Source organism: Macrobrachium rosenbergii, chromosome 42, assembly GCF_040412425.1.
Source record: "Macrobrachium rosenbergii isolate ZJJX-2024 chromosome 42, ASM4041242v1, whole genome shotgun sequence".
Taxonomy (NCBI): domain Eukaryota; kingdom Metazoa; phylum Arthropoda; class Malacostraca; order Decapoda; family Palaemonidae; genus Macrobrachium; species Macrobrachium rosenbergii.
The window spans coordinates 7106668-7123060 of record NC_089782.1 but is presented as its reverse complement, the minus strand read 5'-3'; the positions used below and the strand labels follow the sequence as shown (position 1 = coordinate 7123060).

The window sequence follows — 16393 nt, the reverse complement described above, 5'->3', positions numbered from 1 at the left end:
AATGTTAGCACACAAAAGCTGAGTCACGCTAGCTTCACACAAAAGCAAGTGCACACATCGTTTCTAAGTCCGGCAATGGTTTGAATCCTGCTGGGGACGAAGAACTGTCCATTCATCTTTCCCTTAGGTTAAAGTTATTCCTAAGATAAAAGGCCAAAAAAGGCCAGTTGTCTTACTAGATTAATAATGCTTATTCATACCTTATTACCAGTTATGATCACTAGGCTGTAAGGTCGACTAACGATGATTGTTTGTATAAATAACTGTATACAATGACACCCTCTTAATTCTAATGATGTATGGGTTAACTCTTCTTTTAAATACTTCATGAGTGAAATTCTCAGAATGAATTCTAATACTTAATCATAGCCACATAAAATTGTTACTTACGATAGATCAGATTTGCAGGTTGCTTTTCTCTATGATTGTAATGTAAATTTAAACCAGAATACTTAAATACCATATAAAATATTTATACCATTATAACCAAGATCATCAAATTTCCTCAGAACATTTCTGTTCTGTCTGACTTTATTTTTATACTGCTCACTTGTGTACTTCCAAGACTTTTTGTATAAAATGGAACAGAAAGGAAAACTCAAAGGCACTGTAAGTTTTGTCTGTGCATAGGATTTATTGAGGGATATGATAAGGAAAATCAAGAAAAATCTCAGTATCGATATCGGTCGTTGTCATCGTTTTGGCCTCGGATGGGTATATGTTCCCCTTCTTCGTACCATATATATCAGCAAGTCGTTCTTCCTTTATGGACCAGAGGTTAGAAATGTCTAAGCCTTTTCGCTAGTTGATGCTACTGTTGTAGCATCAGAGGTAGAACTGCTATCGTCGTCTCTGTCAGTAGCACATGAGAGGCAAGGTATCTTCTTTTCCATAGCAGCTCTGTATTTAGGATGGCTGATAGCATAAACAATAGGGTTGTACACAGCATTGGCCTTGGCGAAGACAGAACCCCAGATTGAAAAGAGTGGAGTGACCATAGGCTTGTATAAGAGACCTGCCATATTGATGATGAAGTAAGGAGTCCATGCAATAAACCATAGGGATACAGTCGTAAGGGCAACCTTTGCGAGACGGCACTCGTTTGAAGTCTTCTTGGCTTCTGGGTCATTTCTCAGGGATTTCACTCCCATCTTCTTGGCCTGTTCACGCATTTGTTTCTCGTGAGTGGCGACAGCTTTTAGGATGAATGAATAGCAATAGATGATTAAGAAGAGAGGGAAGATATAGCAATCAACTGAATAAAGGTACAGGTATATATGACTCCACAAGTCTTCAGAGAGATAATCAGTGCCGCAAGCTGTCATGTTACCTTCAGGGACGTATCTACAAAAGCCAAACAGAGGAAGAACACCCCAGAAAAATGTTTGTGCCCACACGAAGAAAATCCTCAGCACAGCACCTTTGGGGGTCAAAGGTGTTGCAGAGAGACCCTTAACAATGACATTGTAACGATCCAAAGTAATGAAGACCATTGCCCAAATAGACGCAGTTCCAAAACTTGACCCCAGCATACCATAAATCTGGCAAGCAACATCACTGAAAGACCATGTCTGATAATAGCAGTTAACTAAAATTGGTGGGCACATGGTTAACATCATGCCAAAATCAGAGAAAGCCAGACTAACAACGTACATATTTGCAGGAGATCTGAGAGACTTTGTACACATGAAGACCCAGATAACAACGAAGTTGCCGCCAACAGCGAGTAAGCCCATAACAACCATCCAAACAGCAATTAGGTTGTACCAGAGAGGGTTCATAGGAGGAAACTGGTACCAGTGGGCATCAACTAAATGAAGGAGATCATGGTGTACCGTATCAACTACGGTGTAGTTCCCGTATGGGTTCGTGGAAGGCAAGCTATTGCTGGCCATCTTTGCAGGGTCGTCCCAGTAACCCATCTGCAAAAAACCAAAGGCAACATTTGTATAAATTCTGGAAATTTAATGCATGTATGAGCTTATCAGGATGATCTTAGCCCGTAAATGATCTATTTTAAGTCGCAAAAAAGTTCCTCTGGCATGTAGGAGTATTTGTTCATGAACTAACTCAGAAATTAGGATCTTATTAACACACTGAATATTGATCATCATTTCCTCTATAAATGGCATATTGTTAAAAAGTATTCAAGGATGGCACTCAAACTATACTATTTCTGTAACTTTAATATATTTATAATACGCAACCTTTCCCAGGTATTTAGAAAAATGGAAACTAGCATCTCTAGAGTGTGAAGTATTTTTGTAACTTTATTTTAAGGAAGTCCTAAAAAATCTTATCATTCATTTTGCAACCATTATCGCAAGGATAAGGCTTAAGAGTGGCAGCATTAGACTACAGCACAATTACCTGAACAATATTCATGTAACAGTTATCATCGTTATAGTAAGAGAATTTCAGTTATCGTTACTTTGTTGAAAATGACACCAGGGAAGATAAGTATAAACAATTTTAAGGTCACTTTCCATACAGTTTAATGCAAAATCACCAAACCTTCTGTGAAGTGACTTATGAAGCTCATCCTTGGACTGTACTAATCCAGTCGTGTTCACTAAAAGTACTTATGCTACTCACTGAAACAGCCACACTTCAAATACTAGTAAGAGGTGAAGGGCAATGTGAATATTTTTTGTGAGGTAGTTCTATAAGAAAAAGAAATCGTAACTTCTTATTTTTTTTCATTAGCAGTTGCAAAGACTTTAAAGTGTATTACTAGCGAAAAATCAGTTAGCAAACATATTTGGTATAAATTAGATGATTGGCAAATAAAAAGATATTCAATTAAATTAAAAGTAATCAAGATGAAATCTAACTGTCACTGCTACAGGACTTCGATAGTAAACTTAGGAATCATTCGGAATATTGTGTATGGAATCCTGCCAGCATCAACGTTATTTATTTTCTGAAAGAATGCCACACTTATATTTACGTAAGACGAAATCAAAAATTGTATTTTTGGTAGAATCGCCTTAAGAGGAAGCAATTTATCTTCCCATTCTAATAAGGCAAAACTATAGCACAACGTTGACAGTCATTATACAGTAAAGTAAAGCTTTTTGAATTCATACTCTAAACTTGGAAAAACACGTACTTTAGGAACAATGATTTTTCAGATGGCATAAGAACGGAAACAAATGTTTATGAGAAAAGTTTTGAAGGGAAAGGAAATATAATAACACTAAAGAGGAAGGGAACTTTAAATAGTGTTGTAAAGAAGGAGAGATGCAAGAGTAATAGTAACCGAGTAACAAAAAAAGCAGAGAAAGAAAAAGAAGAAATACTTCAAGACGATAAAACGAAAAAAAGGAAGAAATATACCAAAAGAATAAAGGGAAAAAGGGTAAGAATTATGTAAGGACGAATGTAAATGTTCAGTTCTTGTCTCTTCATATTTTTATTCGTCGCATGCAACTTCCTTACCTTATCGAGGATAGACGATGTATCGAAAATAAGAGCTGCAGTTGCACGAGCGACAGATCGATGTTCCGTTCGAGATGCTGCCAAAGCTCTATTGCTGCCACGGTGGCACAGCAGCTTATATATGCTTCCATGGTGGAAGTATGCGAATCATCTGACCAGAAAATTTGTAAACAGGCTCAAGAAAACCAAGCAGCAAAAACCAGCCATGCGAATATATCGTAGAAGCCATACAATAACTTGGCAAGGTTTCTGATTTTCTGGAGCAACTTCCAAATAAGGGAAGACTGCCCGCTTTTCGCCGAATATCACGTCTCGGAGAAAATCGACCATGGCTGAGACATTCCTTATTTTACAGAAGCTTAACGTCATTTCACGTTATTCAGGAAAATGCAAGACAGTGGTTACGATTTATTTTTCTGATGCTATTAACAACTGGTATTTGCAAAAATGCGTCAATAAGAAATTCCACACTAATTAACGCCTTGATAAAGACATTATAATATAAATCGCAATAAGTTGAAGAAAAATTTATAATAGACTCAGCGATGAACAAGCTTGTTTTAGAAATGGCAGAAGGTGCACATATCAAATATTGTTTTAAGGCATACGACATATCAGTGTGTGGAATTTGAAAATGCTCATCTAATGGCGTTTGTCGATTATGAGAAGGCATTTGAGCACTTCCACACATCGATATTATGGACGGTCTAATGTCACTATGGCATTCCCATGAATTATGTAAAGATAATTGAAATCATCCATGCACGAAGACAGAACATAATGTTGATGGGGTCTTGCCAGGTGAATTTGAAGTAAATAGCGGGGTGCTACAAAGGAATGTTATTTCGCATTTTCTGTTTGCCCTTTTCAAAGATTTTTATTGAAAAAAGTGATCGGCTATGGAATGGAAGAATAGGTTTAGTTTTTGGTTTGGGTAATGATAGCAGCATAACAACTTACAATATTCATATGACGATGTTTTAATCAGCAAAACACCACAAAAATTACGACGCTTGCTTAACAGAATGCATCAATATCTAGAGAGATGGGACTCAAAATAATTCTAAGAAAAACAAAGTCAGAGAAAGTATTAATCATGTTGAAACTTTCAAATATTTAGGAGCAATGATATCCAGAACAAGGCCCTCTTGAATTGAAATATAGTGAAAGACTAAAAATGGCAAAGCCAACAATGGGCAGTCTGATAAAATTTTTGAAATGAAATAGAATAGACTGAAATTGCATACAAAAGTAAGATTATACAAGAGAGTAGTTTGATTTTATCACTATACAGACACCAGGCTTAGCCGGTAAACAGACAAGCAACCCAGTGTGTCACCGGAATCACCAGGACCTTGTGGTCAGGGACACCACTTTTCCGTCGGCATGCTGTATCAGCGCACATCAAATCTCGACAATAAATCAGTCAAAAAGGCTTTGTCGATTTGAGATTAAAACTTCAAGAATACTGGAATCAGATGGCAGCATAGTTAGAAATTATACCATAAGGAACATTACAAAGGTTCCATATGTATGATGAGATAATGATGGAAGGGAGATGTAGATGGCTTGGGAAGTTCCTTTGCTTAACGACTAGGAGAATAGTCCATAGTAGTGTGAGCTGGCTCCTGTGGTTGCAAGAAGACCCAGCCCTACTTGGATGAGAACTATGAGAAGGAAGTTGGAAATGAGTGGAGATTTGTGGAAGATTAAGCAGAGGAAAGACATGAGTGACAAAATTTCAGAGGCATTGGTGATGACACATCTAGAAATGATGAGATTCTTGCAGTTGCTATGAAACTATCAACTTCCAGGTAAGAGGAAATATCAATGAAGGATAAGATGGTTTTTTACAAAGATTCTGAAGTGTACAGTAACCTATATTAGTCAGTAAGCTGTATATACAGAGGAAGCTGGTCATGGTTCAAAACCTACTCTGGACACCACCAGTTCACATCATACCAGACATAATTCACACTGATATCTTGGATATGACATCCTTCTTCAACCCCATTGCAATCCCTATGTTAAGGGGTTAATTGCCTTAATGCATCTTCTCAAATCATTCCTATTGAATGCATCTTCCTCCTCTCTTCTCCAAGTCTTCCTTTACTAAATCATTCCTTCTAATCCTTTGCCTTTCTTTTGACCTTCTACCCTTAACAGGTTCCACCCAAGCCTTCCTCACTCATCCTTATTACATTCCCATACCATCTCACTCTCAACTCTCTTATAAAATCAGTAATCTTAACTCCTGCACTTTTCCTAATTTCTTCATTATCCAGCTCTTGCAGCGAGATTCCCAAAATCCATCTTAGCATCCTCATTTGTCTTTGCTCTGGCTTCTGTTCCTACTTCCTCCTTAATCCCCATATTTCTGAACCAAGCATCATCACTCCTATGATTACAGAGCAATAGATCTTTATTGCCAGTTCATCTAGCGTTCTTTTGTTACACATTACCCCTGTTACCTCACTCCATTTAGCCCAAGCTGCTTGTATCCTACTTCAACCTCAGCTTCATACCCTCCTCCTGTTTTAAACCTAGGTCTCTTTTATCCTGTATAAATAACCTGTCTCCTCCCTGCTTGTGGATACCACAACCTCAGTTTACCCATGTTAACCTTCATACCAACCCATTCAAGAGAACCTTGCCATTCTCTTACCTTTCTTTGTATTTCTTCTATAGTCTTGTTCGTTCTTTCTGCCTTAATCATCACACCATCTGCTTATGACAATTCCCATAAATTTTTATTCTCAGTCCCTTCACTCACTACATTCATAACCAGTACATACAGAAAGGGCTAAGTTCTTATCCTTGATGTTAAACAAAACCTAACTTTAAACATTTCTGTTTTGCCACAGACTGTTATTGCTGCTACCCTTGTTCTTTTATACACAACTTCGACAAACCTAATCAACTTCTCTGGCACTTTCCTCTTTCTATCAAATTCCTTTTCTATATCCATAATGTACAGTCAAGCTTCTAATGACCTTCAAGCCTCTTCTCTTGTAACTGTCATTATATAGACAGTATCAACTGCGCCTCTACCTCTAATGAAACTATGTTGCTGTTCATCAATCCTCACAACTGCTTATAATCTCCTATCCAGGATTCTTTATTAAACCTTCAACAATGTTTTGTTAATTTGATTTTTCTATAATTACCTCACTTCATAATACCTCATTTTTTCAACACATTTACCATCAGACTTTTTCCCCAATCAATAGGCATTATTTTTTTTTCTAGATTGCCCTTATCAGTTCCAGTATCCAATCTTCCCCAATTCTATACTGTACACCTTCCAGCATTTCAATTTACCCACCTGATTGATGGATCTGGTGCTTTACCATTCTTCTCTTACCTATAGCCTTCTTTACTTCCATAGACTTTACCTCTATCACCAGCCCCTCCACCCTCCCCAACTCCTCAAACTCCCCTCTTTCATTTTCTGTCTTCAAAAGATCCTTATAATAGTATGACCACCTTTGTTTTATGCCATCATCCTTCCACAATATATTTCCTTCTTTACCTCTGATGACACACGATTGACACATCTTTTTTTTTTTCTTGCATTTGATATTCCATTCCTTGTTCTTAATCTTCTATTTAACTCCTCTGTAGCTCTTACAATAGCTGTGCTCAATATCTTCTTAGTCTCCCTCTTCTCTATATCGTTCCTCAGTACCTTCCACGTCTTGACCTCTAGACTTCTGCCTAACTGGATATTGTACCTTTCTATTCCATTACCACTTTTCTCCAGGTTTTGTTACTCCATACCCATTTGTTTACCCAACTGCTTCCTCTGTTGTTTCCATATCATTTCAAATATTTTCTACCCTAACAAACTCTCTCCTCTCTTCAAATCTATTCATGATGTCTTTCTCTGTCATACCTCTTATAATGCTCACACTGTTCACCTTTAACCCTTACAGTTTCCCCGTTGAATACTCACACTGAGTACCCTTCCGGTCAATTTTGACCCGTATTCAAATTTTTACAGATTTCTGCTATATATACATCAAAATTTCATGTTTCGTCAGGGAACATGGTGGGGAGGTTACTAGTTTTCTGAGCCTTCACCTAAACAATCTTTCCCCTTCCCCCCAGCACCAACCAGCCTACCTTCCATTTTGGATTCAGAACCTAAGCGTAACAATGTGCTGGAAAAGAATTTTATTGTGCCGTGTTTTTTTACATGTTTTTTTTTTTTTACATTCACAGCCTACTTTTGTATAGCTATTTTCCTTGTAAATATTGCAATTCTTGACTTCACATGTGCAATTTTATTACGCCCTTGCAGTCCAAAACTTCAGTAGTCACCTCCAGTCTCCTTCGGGTCAGATTTGACCCTTATCTAGGTTTGGACAGTTCTTCACCATACATTGTACAATTGCTTTTGTATGCCCAGGGTTTACTATGTGGAAGTGACTGTACTCAGACCCCTCACCTAACCCACCCATCCCCCATTCCATTTTGAGGGTTAGGCTGTTGAGAACCAATATATAAGATGAATGTCTAGCAAAACATCATACAAGAGATAGAATCCCTTGTTCTTGGCAACTGATAATAGGAGCAACAACAAACAACAATGCAACAACAACATCATCATCATCATCATCATCAACAACAACAGCAACAGTAACAGCAGCATCAGAATGCACAACTAGTCTGTTAGCATACAACTAATGCTAACATTATTACTGGCCCACAACTTCTACTACTACAGTTGCTTCTGCTGCTTTTTTAACTTTACTACTACCACTCTACGACAACAGCAACAATAACAACAATTACCACTACTACTACTACTGCAACTACTACTACTACTACTACTACTACTACTACTATACTACTACTACTACTACTACTATTATTATTATTATTATTATTATTATTATTATTATTATTATTATTATTATTATTATTATTATTATTATTATTATTATTATTTGTTGTTGTTGTTGTTGTTGTTGTTGTTGTTGTGTTTGTCACAATTTTATAACGTCACAATTATCAAAATTTCATATAAGGGAATTCTAGGGTAAAAAAAGACCCAAGGGGACTAGATGTTACTTTGTTGGTTACGTTAAAACTATTAATATATGTATGCGATATTTTCCCAGCTAACAACTTCACAAAATAAGGAGTATTAAAAATTCTGTGTTTGATTAAAGTAGCTCGTATCACGTCAAAATGTCGCATGTCAAAATGTCCGCATCAATATGTCACTGACAAAAATGTCGCCCGTCATAATGTCGAGCGACAAAATGCTACGTATCAATATGTTATCCCTGTCAAAATGTCGCCACAGTCAAAATGTCGCGAACCAAAATGCCGTCAGTGTTTTATTGTGAAGCACCCTCGCAATCCGTCAGAGTTCACCTCAAGAATCTCCGTCCACCCAGCACCTTGCTCTGTCATATTCCGTGCATTTTCAAACGGTTTCTCCAGCTTAATCGGTTTTTTCTTTCGAAAAAGGAAACCGTGATAATTCAACAGGTTACTGACTTTCTGGCTTTTCACAAATTCCAAGATCTGGATCGAGACAGACTACAGTTCCCCAAAACAGACTGAAACAGACTAACTGAACCACAGACCAAATGAATTCTAAAACACCTCATTTATATACTGTATGTATGGAAGACTAAAATGACCTATTATTTCTTGCCCATTGTTTCTCTGTTTGCTTGGCCATTATGCCATTACTCATCGTCAATGATGACATTATGACATATGACGTATTGACAAGCGGGATTTTAACTGTGACGACATTTTGACAGTGATGACATATTGACGCACGGCATTTTGTAAAGCAACATTTTGACGGGCGGCATTTTTGTCCTCGACAGCAATGGTTAAGATCCCATTTTAATTCCTGTTCTCTTCAACTTCTTGGGTTTTCTGCAGCTCATCTCAATACCTATGTTCTTTCACACATGACTCACCAAGAATTACCTAACAATTTACTACACAGCTTTCATTTCCTCTCATGACCATAAGGTAATTTATCAGATTCTGCATTCCTTCACAACCAGGTGTTCATACAGACTAATTCAAAACTCTCCCATTTCCAGTACATACTCTCCATCCTCATTCGTTACTACAAAACCTTGGCCTCTAAGAACCTCCTCATATCCATGTTGATCTTTCCAACTCTATCATTCATACCTACTCCTATGAATATTTTCTCTCCACTTTTTACCATTCTAATCACTGTTTTCAGTTACTCCATAAATACTGTCCTTTTTGTAGATTCAGATTTAAAATGAACGGGAGAGAGAGACTTTTGTGAAGTTTCAAATATTTTACCGACAATCGATGTTAAATCAACAAGGAGGTGGAGTGGAGAATCATAACAGTGGCCTTCTTGGGACAGGGAAGGTATGAGGAGGGCAGCTTAAAAATTAGATGGAAAAAATCTAAGCCCAGGTTCTTATAACTAATAGTATTTAAAATATATCATTTTATTCATATAAAACAGGCAATCAAATTACGAGGCACCCTTACATTGAGTAAAATACTCGTACGTATATGAAAATAGGAATTTGGTAATGTGTCAAATGAATATGGAGGCCTTTGTGACATACAAACTTTAGTAATGCTTAACAAATCTCCCAGGTGGAAGGTATGTGTTTTGAGTGTTTGGTAATTCAGCATTTTTTGTACTGTATATTAACCTTGTATTTCAAAGCGTCATCAACACCTGCCCGAGAGGAGTTTTCTGTCCCTGTCTAGATAGAACTTTCTAGAAGCCTGAGGTCTGGTTCTAGTCGGATTTCTGGGTGTGTTAAACAGAAATGTGAATCAGTTCATGGGTTACGAAATTGCTTAGTGAGGAGGGATCATGTGGAAGACCAGATTGAAAGGATGTGTTGATCGCCTGGGAAGTGGGATTCCCGGTCACTGAAAGAGTGTTTCAAGGTAGAAGCCATAAATAGTCACAGCATATAGCCCCTTATGGAAATGGAACTGGGGACTGAAGTAACTTGGTGACTGTGGGAGGCGGGAGTGAATTCCCACATATGTACTTGCAATGGTTTAGTTTGCTTTTTGGGGTATAACTTAATGGGATTAATAATCTATCATGCATAATTTCATTTACCTGTCTTGTTGTTAGACTTGCATAATAAACTCTGTTTTTGTAAGATGGGTTTCTTTTGTTTCATATCCATATTTTAGTAGTTAGGTGCAGGGGGCTGAGAGAGTGAACGACGAGAAGGTCAATTGATTGTGAATTTTCCTACTCCCAAGAATTAGAAAAACGTTCACTTGTCCATGGGTATGGCAAGGTTTTCCCGTAGATTTGTGAAAGGTTTTTCTACACTGTGGGAACCTTTGACGGATGTACTGGGGGAAGATGTACAGTTTTCATGGGGTGAGGCTCAGCAGGCAGTATTTCAGAAAGTTAAAGATGTTTTTATGAGTCCGCCACTTCTGAAGTTCCTGGACTTTTATTTAACGTTCATGTTAATGACGGATGCCAGTCAAGAGTGGGTAGGTGTCTGTTTAATGCAGAAATTTGAGGGAAAATTGCATCCAATAGCTTTTTATAGCAGAAAGTTCAAAACGCGGGGGAGGAATGAATGGTTAATGGCAACGGTGGATAAGGAAGCTTTTACAGTGGTGTCTAGTTTGGTGCATTTTAAGATGTTACCAATGGGGAATAAGGTGGAAGTTCTTACGGATCATAAGCCATTGTTGGATTTTTTTAATAAACCTGATCTGTCTCCTAAGAGGCCTAGGTGGGTTTGATAATTAGGGAATTTGATGCTGAGCTTAGGTACATTGAGGGTAAACACAATGTGGTAGCAGATGCTCTTAGTAGGAATTTTGTGGATACAGAGGGTGAGCATGTGCTTACCGTAACTGGCGAGTGTGTGGATTGGGATATTAGTTTGGTGGAGAAGAAACAAGATGAAGATGGGGTTTTAGCAGACACAAAGGCGTTTCTTACAGGGGAGGTAGTGATAAAGGGTTATAGATTGCCTTATTCAGGTTTGGAGTTAGAGGGTAATTTGTTGGCGAGGAGAATAAAATATAAGTTGAGCAGTAGTGAGGATAAGTGGGATACAACATAGATTGTGGTACCAAAGGAGTTGATTCTAGTGGTTTTGGAGATTATACATTGTGAATTTGGTAGTCCACATTTGGGGGTTGAGAAGAGGTATCAGAAAGTACGTGATAAATTTTTCTGGAGAAATATGTCTTCTTCAATGGAGACATTTGTGAAGGGATGCTCGGTGTGTAATTCGTGTAAACCGGCGAGGGTTACATCGTGTACATTGGGGTCTTTTCCTATCCCCAGTAGGCCATTTCAGAGGGTTCATAAGGATCTACTGACAAACTTTTGTGAGTTGGGATATGGTCATAAGCATTTGTTGGTGGCTGTTGATGAATTAATGAGGTTCTTGGAGATTTTTCCGTTTAAAGAATAAGACGGCGGCATATGAGGGTGTGGTGGCATTTTTCCCGGGGTATATTTGTAGATATCGGGTCCCAAAGATACTTATTATGGATAACGGGAGAGAATTTGTGAATAGAATGTTAGAGTGTCTTGCAGAAGTTATGGGGATATAGAAAGTAAATATTCTTCAGCCTAGGCCAAAGGCCAATGGGTTGTGTGAGCGAACCAATAGGAAAGTACTTCAGGCTCTTAGAGTAACAGTGGGTGGCAATGAAATTAATTTGGATATATATTTGGATGTGGTGAGACATAATATAAATGCAATGATTAGTGACACCATTGGTATGTCAGCTGTGGAGGCATTGTTTGGCTATCCAGTTCGGGGTGCATTTGATTTTTTGTCAATCAAGTTGTGATGATACGGTTAAGTTGTTAGTTGCTACAGCTAAAGAGAGACATTCACATCTTAGTAGTAATTTGGAGTCAAAAACTTGAGAAATGGTCATGAGAAGCAATGCGCAATCAGATGGCGTAAGAGTTCCAGTTGTGCATAATGTGTTTTTCAAGATAAATGTCAGAAATGACCTGAATTATAAGTTGGGTCTCAAGTTTGAGGGGCCATTTCGTGTTATAGAAGAGAACAGGGGAAATAGGTTCATAATTTTAGATTAAGGCACGGGTGCAACAAGATTAACACATGTGTATAAGATTAAAAGAACAGTTTAATATTTAATCGGGTTTCTTTTTATTTTTTTTTTTTTTTTGTGGGTGTTTGTTTTGGTTTTCTGGGATAATGAGTTTTGAAATGTGGGGTGGGTTGACCGTGGAGTTTTTCAATCTTTCTTTTCGTGTAGTTCAGCATTTGTCCATGGGTTTTTTTTTTTTTTTTTTATCGCTTGCAGCATTTATATCTTTCGTGTGGTAGAACCAGGAGACGGAAAAGGTGGGCAGTTGCTTTAGCCATAGGGGTGACCTAGATCTGATGACTGCTTAGTTTACAGTTCATACGATGATTCTGAATATTGAGAAAGAGACCGAATCGTTGCTGACTGAGATCATATCTCAAGTAAAAGCGGTAACAGCGGCGTCAGAAGGGCGTATTTCTGAAGATATTTTACTTTTGAGGGTGTTAGAGTCCACTTTGATGAATGGGGGTTACGACTGGGGATTCAATATAATTTTCACTGGTAGTGACTTGTATAGGTACTATGGGATAATAATAGTATATTTATCAGATAGGGGGTTAATTGTGGAGATACCTAAGGATGCCAAGGGCCCTTTTTGTAGTTATATATTACGAACTTTCCCTAGTACATATAATACTAGAGTAGTGATGTTAGAGGGGTGTGAGTGTCAACTGACGCTTGACCTGGTTGCTACAGAATGTAAGTTCCGCATTGTTCCAAGTGACTATGGTTATGCTGTTGGAAACGACTTCAGCAATTTTCTGTTGAGGATACAGGTTGACACAGATTGGCCACGACATTGCGACATCATTCCTGTTTGGGGATCAAGGCTTTGATGGAGCGTGCAGGATAGTGTCTAAGCAATTTGTTGTCATTAGCAAGAGGATCTACAGTATAATTTGTCGGCGAGGATCTTTATGCAGCATGTGCGTAACTACCATGGGGTTGCAGAATTACCAGCGTTGAAACAAGTGGAGGATATAGACTACAGTATATTGGACTGTTCAGTGACCATAAGTTGATCTTGCTGTGTGTTCTCAGTGCGCTGCTGATAATTATTATAATTATGTGTCGTCATGGTCTTCTGATGAAGGCGACTGTGCTGCTACAGGGAGAAGCAGTCGCCGAAAGTGTAAATGAGGGTGAATCATGAAACCGCACCATAATGAGAATTTTAATAAGTGTGATTTAGGGTTGAGGACGACCTGTGAGTAGGTAGTCTGAGCCCTGTCAAATGGGCACCGAGGTACTTGTGACGCACAAACTTTTGTAATTTTTAACAAATCTCGCAGGTAGAAGATATGTATTTTGAGTGTTTGATGATTCGGCATTTTTTGTACATTAACCCTTGTATCTCAAAGTGTCATTAACATGTGCCCGAGAGGAGCTTTCCGTCCCCGTTTACCCTTGACAGGTGGTAGTAGGCTTTTAATTACAAAGTCATTAGTTAAAATTAATTTAAAAGTAATCTGTGGATAAAATCTGCCAAAACAATATTTCAGTTCCCTCTTAGGTTGCTTAATTGATTTACCAGTGTAAGGTAATTTGGAATAAAAACAAAACTAGTTTAGGACCTGTAACAAATGACACTTCAGGACTGTAAACATTTTCCAGAAATAGCTTAATATGTTCAAAGTCCAAATTGATTGGGTAACCATTATAAACAGAATATTTTACCAAGAATTCCAACTCTTCAAGAAACAAAGTGAAATTGGAGCATACATTATAAGCCTTGTAGATTAAAGTATTAATTGTATTTAATTGTAAAATGTTTGGACAAGGACTGAAAAACTCAAACCTAATCCTGAAAAAAGGTTTCCTGTAAACAGAGAATGGACTCTCGGGTTTGTCAATGAAAATATCTAAAAATGGCATCTTGTTGTCCACCTTCCCATCTAAAGTAAATTTTATATTTTCATGTTTGTTATTTAGGTAATGAAGAAATGATTAGCCTGGAGTTCATGTTCAAAAATTAAAATAGTATAATATACAAATCGCTTATAGAGCAAAGGTTTAAAATGTAACGGTCAATCTTCCATCCACTTTTCCTTATGAAAACCTAAAACCAAACTAGAAAAAATACATGTATTTGGGCTACCCATTCTACCCCGTCTGCTTGTAAATATAACTCATCACTAAGCATAAAGTACGTATCTTTGCATGTTGCCTCCAAAAGTTTCTTGAACTTACTACCAGGCAAATTTCTGAAAGACTTCCCGTCGGTTTCATTAGGAGGAATGTTCGTAAATAGTGATTCATTATCAAAACTGCATAAAAAATAATTGTGAGGTATATCCAAATGCTCTAAGTCATTAATTAATTCATATGATTTTTTTAAAGAATAAGTAGCGCCGGTTATAGCATTTAAAAAAGGGCAATAAGAATTTCGCTAAATTATATGACGGGGTATTATAAGAAGCAACGAGCTGTCTTAAGAGTACGTTCGGCTTATGGATCTTCGGTAATCCGTATAAAATAGTGGGGTAACAACCACTTGCATAACAGTTGTTGCATTCTTCGTCTGAAATATAATTACTTTTTTCAAAAATTAAGCGACCTGTTTATTTGATCCTAATTCAGGATATTCCTATGATAGGGGTCTGTATGTGGCATATTCTTAAATCTAGTAGTGTCATTAAGTATACCTAACATTTTATCAATGTAATACTCTCTGTTTTGAATGACTACACCATTTATTTTGTCGGGTTTGCTAATGATCAGAGAATTATTCTTTCCTAAACTCTTTAGTAAATTAATATCATCCTTAGTAAAAATCGACCACATGATAGACTTGAAATTATAGAAAAATTTTAAGCTACTGGCTAAAAATGTCTAACCATAACCTTTTTATTGCAAATTGCCTTACATTGGTAAATCAATTACAACTTGAGAGGGAATTGAAATACTGTTTATATAGATCAGATTACTTTTTAAATTCATTTTTAGTAATGACTTTACAATAAAAAGCCTACTACTACCTTTCAAAGATAAACTGCCTGATTTATTGCGTTCTGGCATTGTTTACTATTATACTTGCCCCAACTGTCAAGTAGGGTATTTGGGTACTGCTGTAAAGTGGCTCCAAACAGTAGTGCAGCAGATAAAATCAATTTTTTTTACTAAAATATTTCAGTTAATGATACAAGCATGAAATTTGGTACATAACTTCCCCATAAGCCACTTTTTGAAAATTATTGGGTGTCCACTCAAAATTCCAAAATGGCTGCCTTTTTCAAGAAGGCCACTAGTAAAGGTTTTAACATGGGACCCATGTGCCTCTGGTCATGTTTTTATACATTTGTTTTGGTTATACACATTTTAGGTAGAGTCACCATGCAAAAGTAAAATGTATTTCTGCTAAAGATTTCATATAGCATATATAAAGAAAGATGGCACCCAATATGGCAGCCAAAAATCTTAAATAATCAAGTCTCAGGATTCAGTAGGTATGGGAAAATGTCTTCCTGTTCAGTATAATAAATTGCAAGTCTATATATAATTTAGGTAGTGGTTTTATCATTAGTTTCGCTTTAAAAGAGTGAATGTCAGCTCACAGCCAGGGCACACTGGTGACTTCACTGCTGTGTAACTCAGCATGGGCTTCAGTGTCAGCTAATCTTGCTTTACTTGCACTGTACCTAGCTTTGCTGTAGTGTAGTTTAGTAGTTTAGTGTCCCAAATGCTGTCTAACAGCCCCATATCAATTAGCTGGTAGAAAGTATATATATAGTTGGTAGATCTAGTTAGACAGCCGTGCCTGAATTGACAGGAGGTGCCAGCGCGGGAGAGCCGAGCTAAGGGTACGTGGGGCTCTACATGGCTTGTTCATGTACTTACCTGGATGGTGTTACTAGGACAC

The 16393-nt window shown here is 37.4% G+C and overlaps 1 protein-coding gene across 1 annotated transcript; it reads right to left on the bottom strand.

Annotated features, from left to right (window-relative positions):
• Positions 1-610: 610 nt before the first annotated feature.
• LOC136827899 (rhodopsin-like) lies at positions 611-3619 on the bottom strand. The gene is made up of 2 exons (XM_067085373.1): positions 3442-3619; positions 611-1922 (listed from the first exon to the last, which is right to left on the bottom strand). The coding sequence occupies exon 2, from the start codon at positions 1920-1922 to the stop codon at positions 789-791; it is 1134 nt and encodes a 377-aa protein (XP_066941474.1). The 5' UTR covers positions 3442-3619; the 3' UTR covers positions 611-788.
• Between the last annotated feature and the right edge of the window lie 12774 nt (positions 3620-16393).

Coding starts and splice junctions, on each gene's coding strand:
- LOC136827899 (XM_067085373.1), bottom strand. CDS start 1,922: ATGGGTTACTGGGACGACCCTGCAAAGATGGCCAGCAATAGCTTGCCT.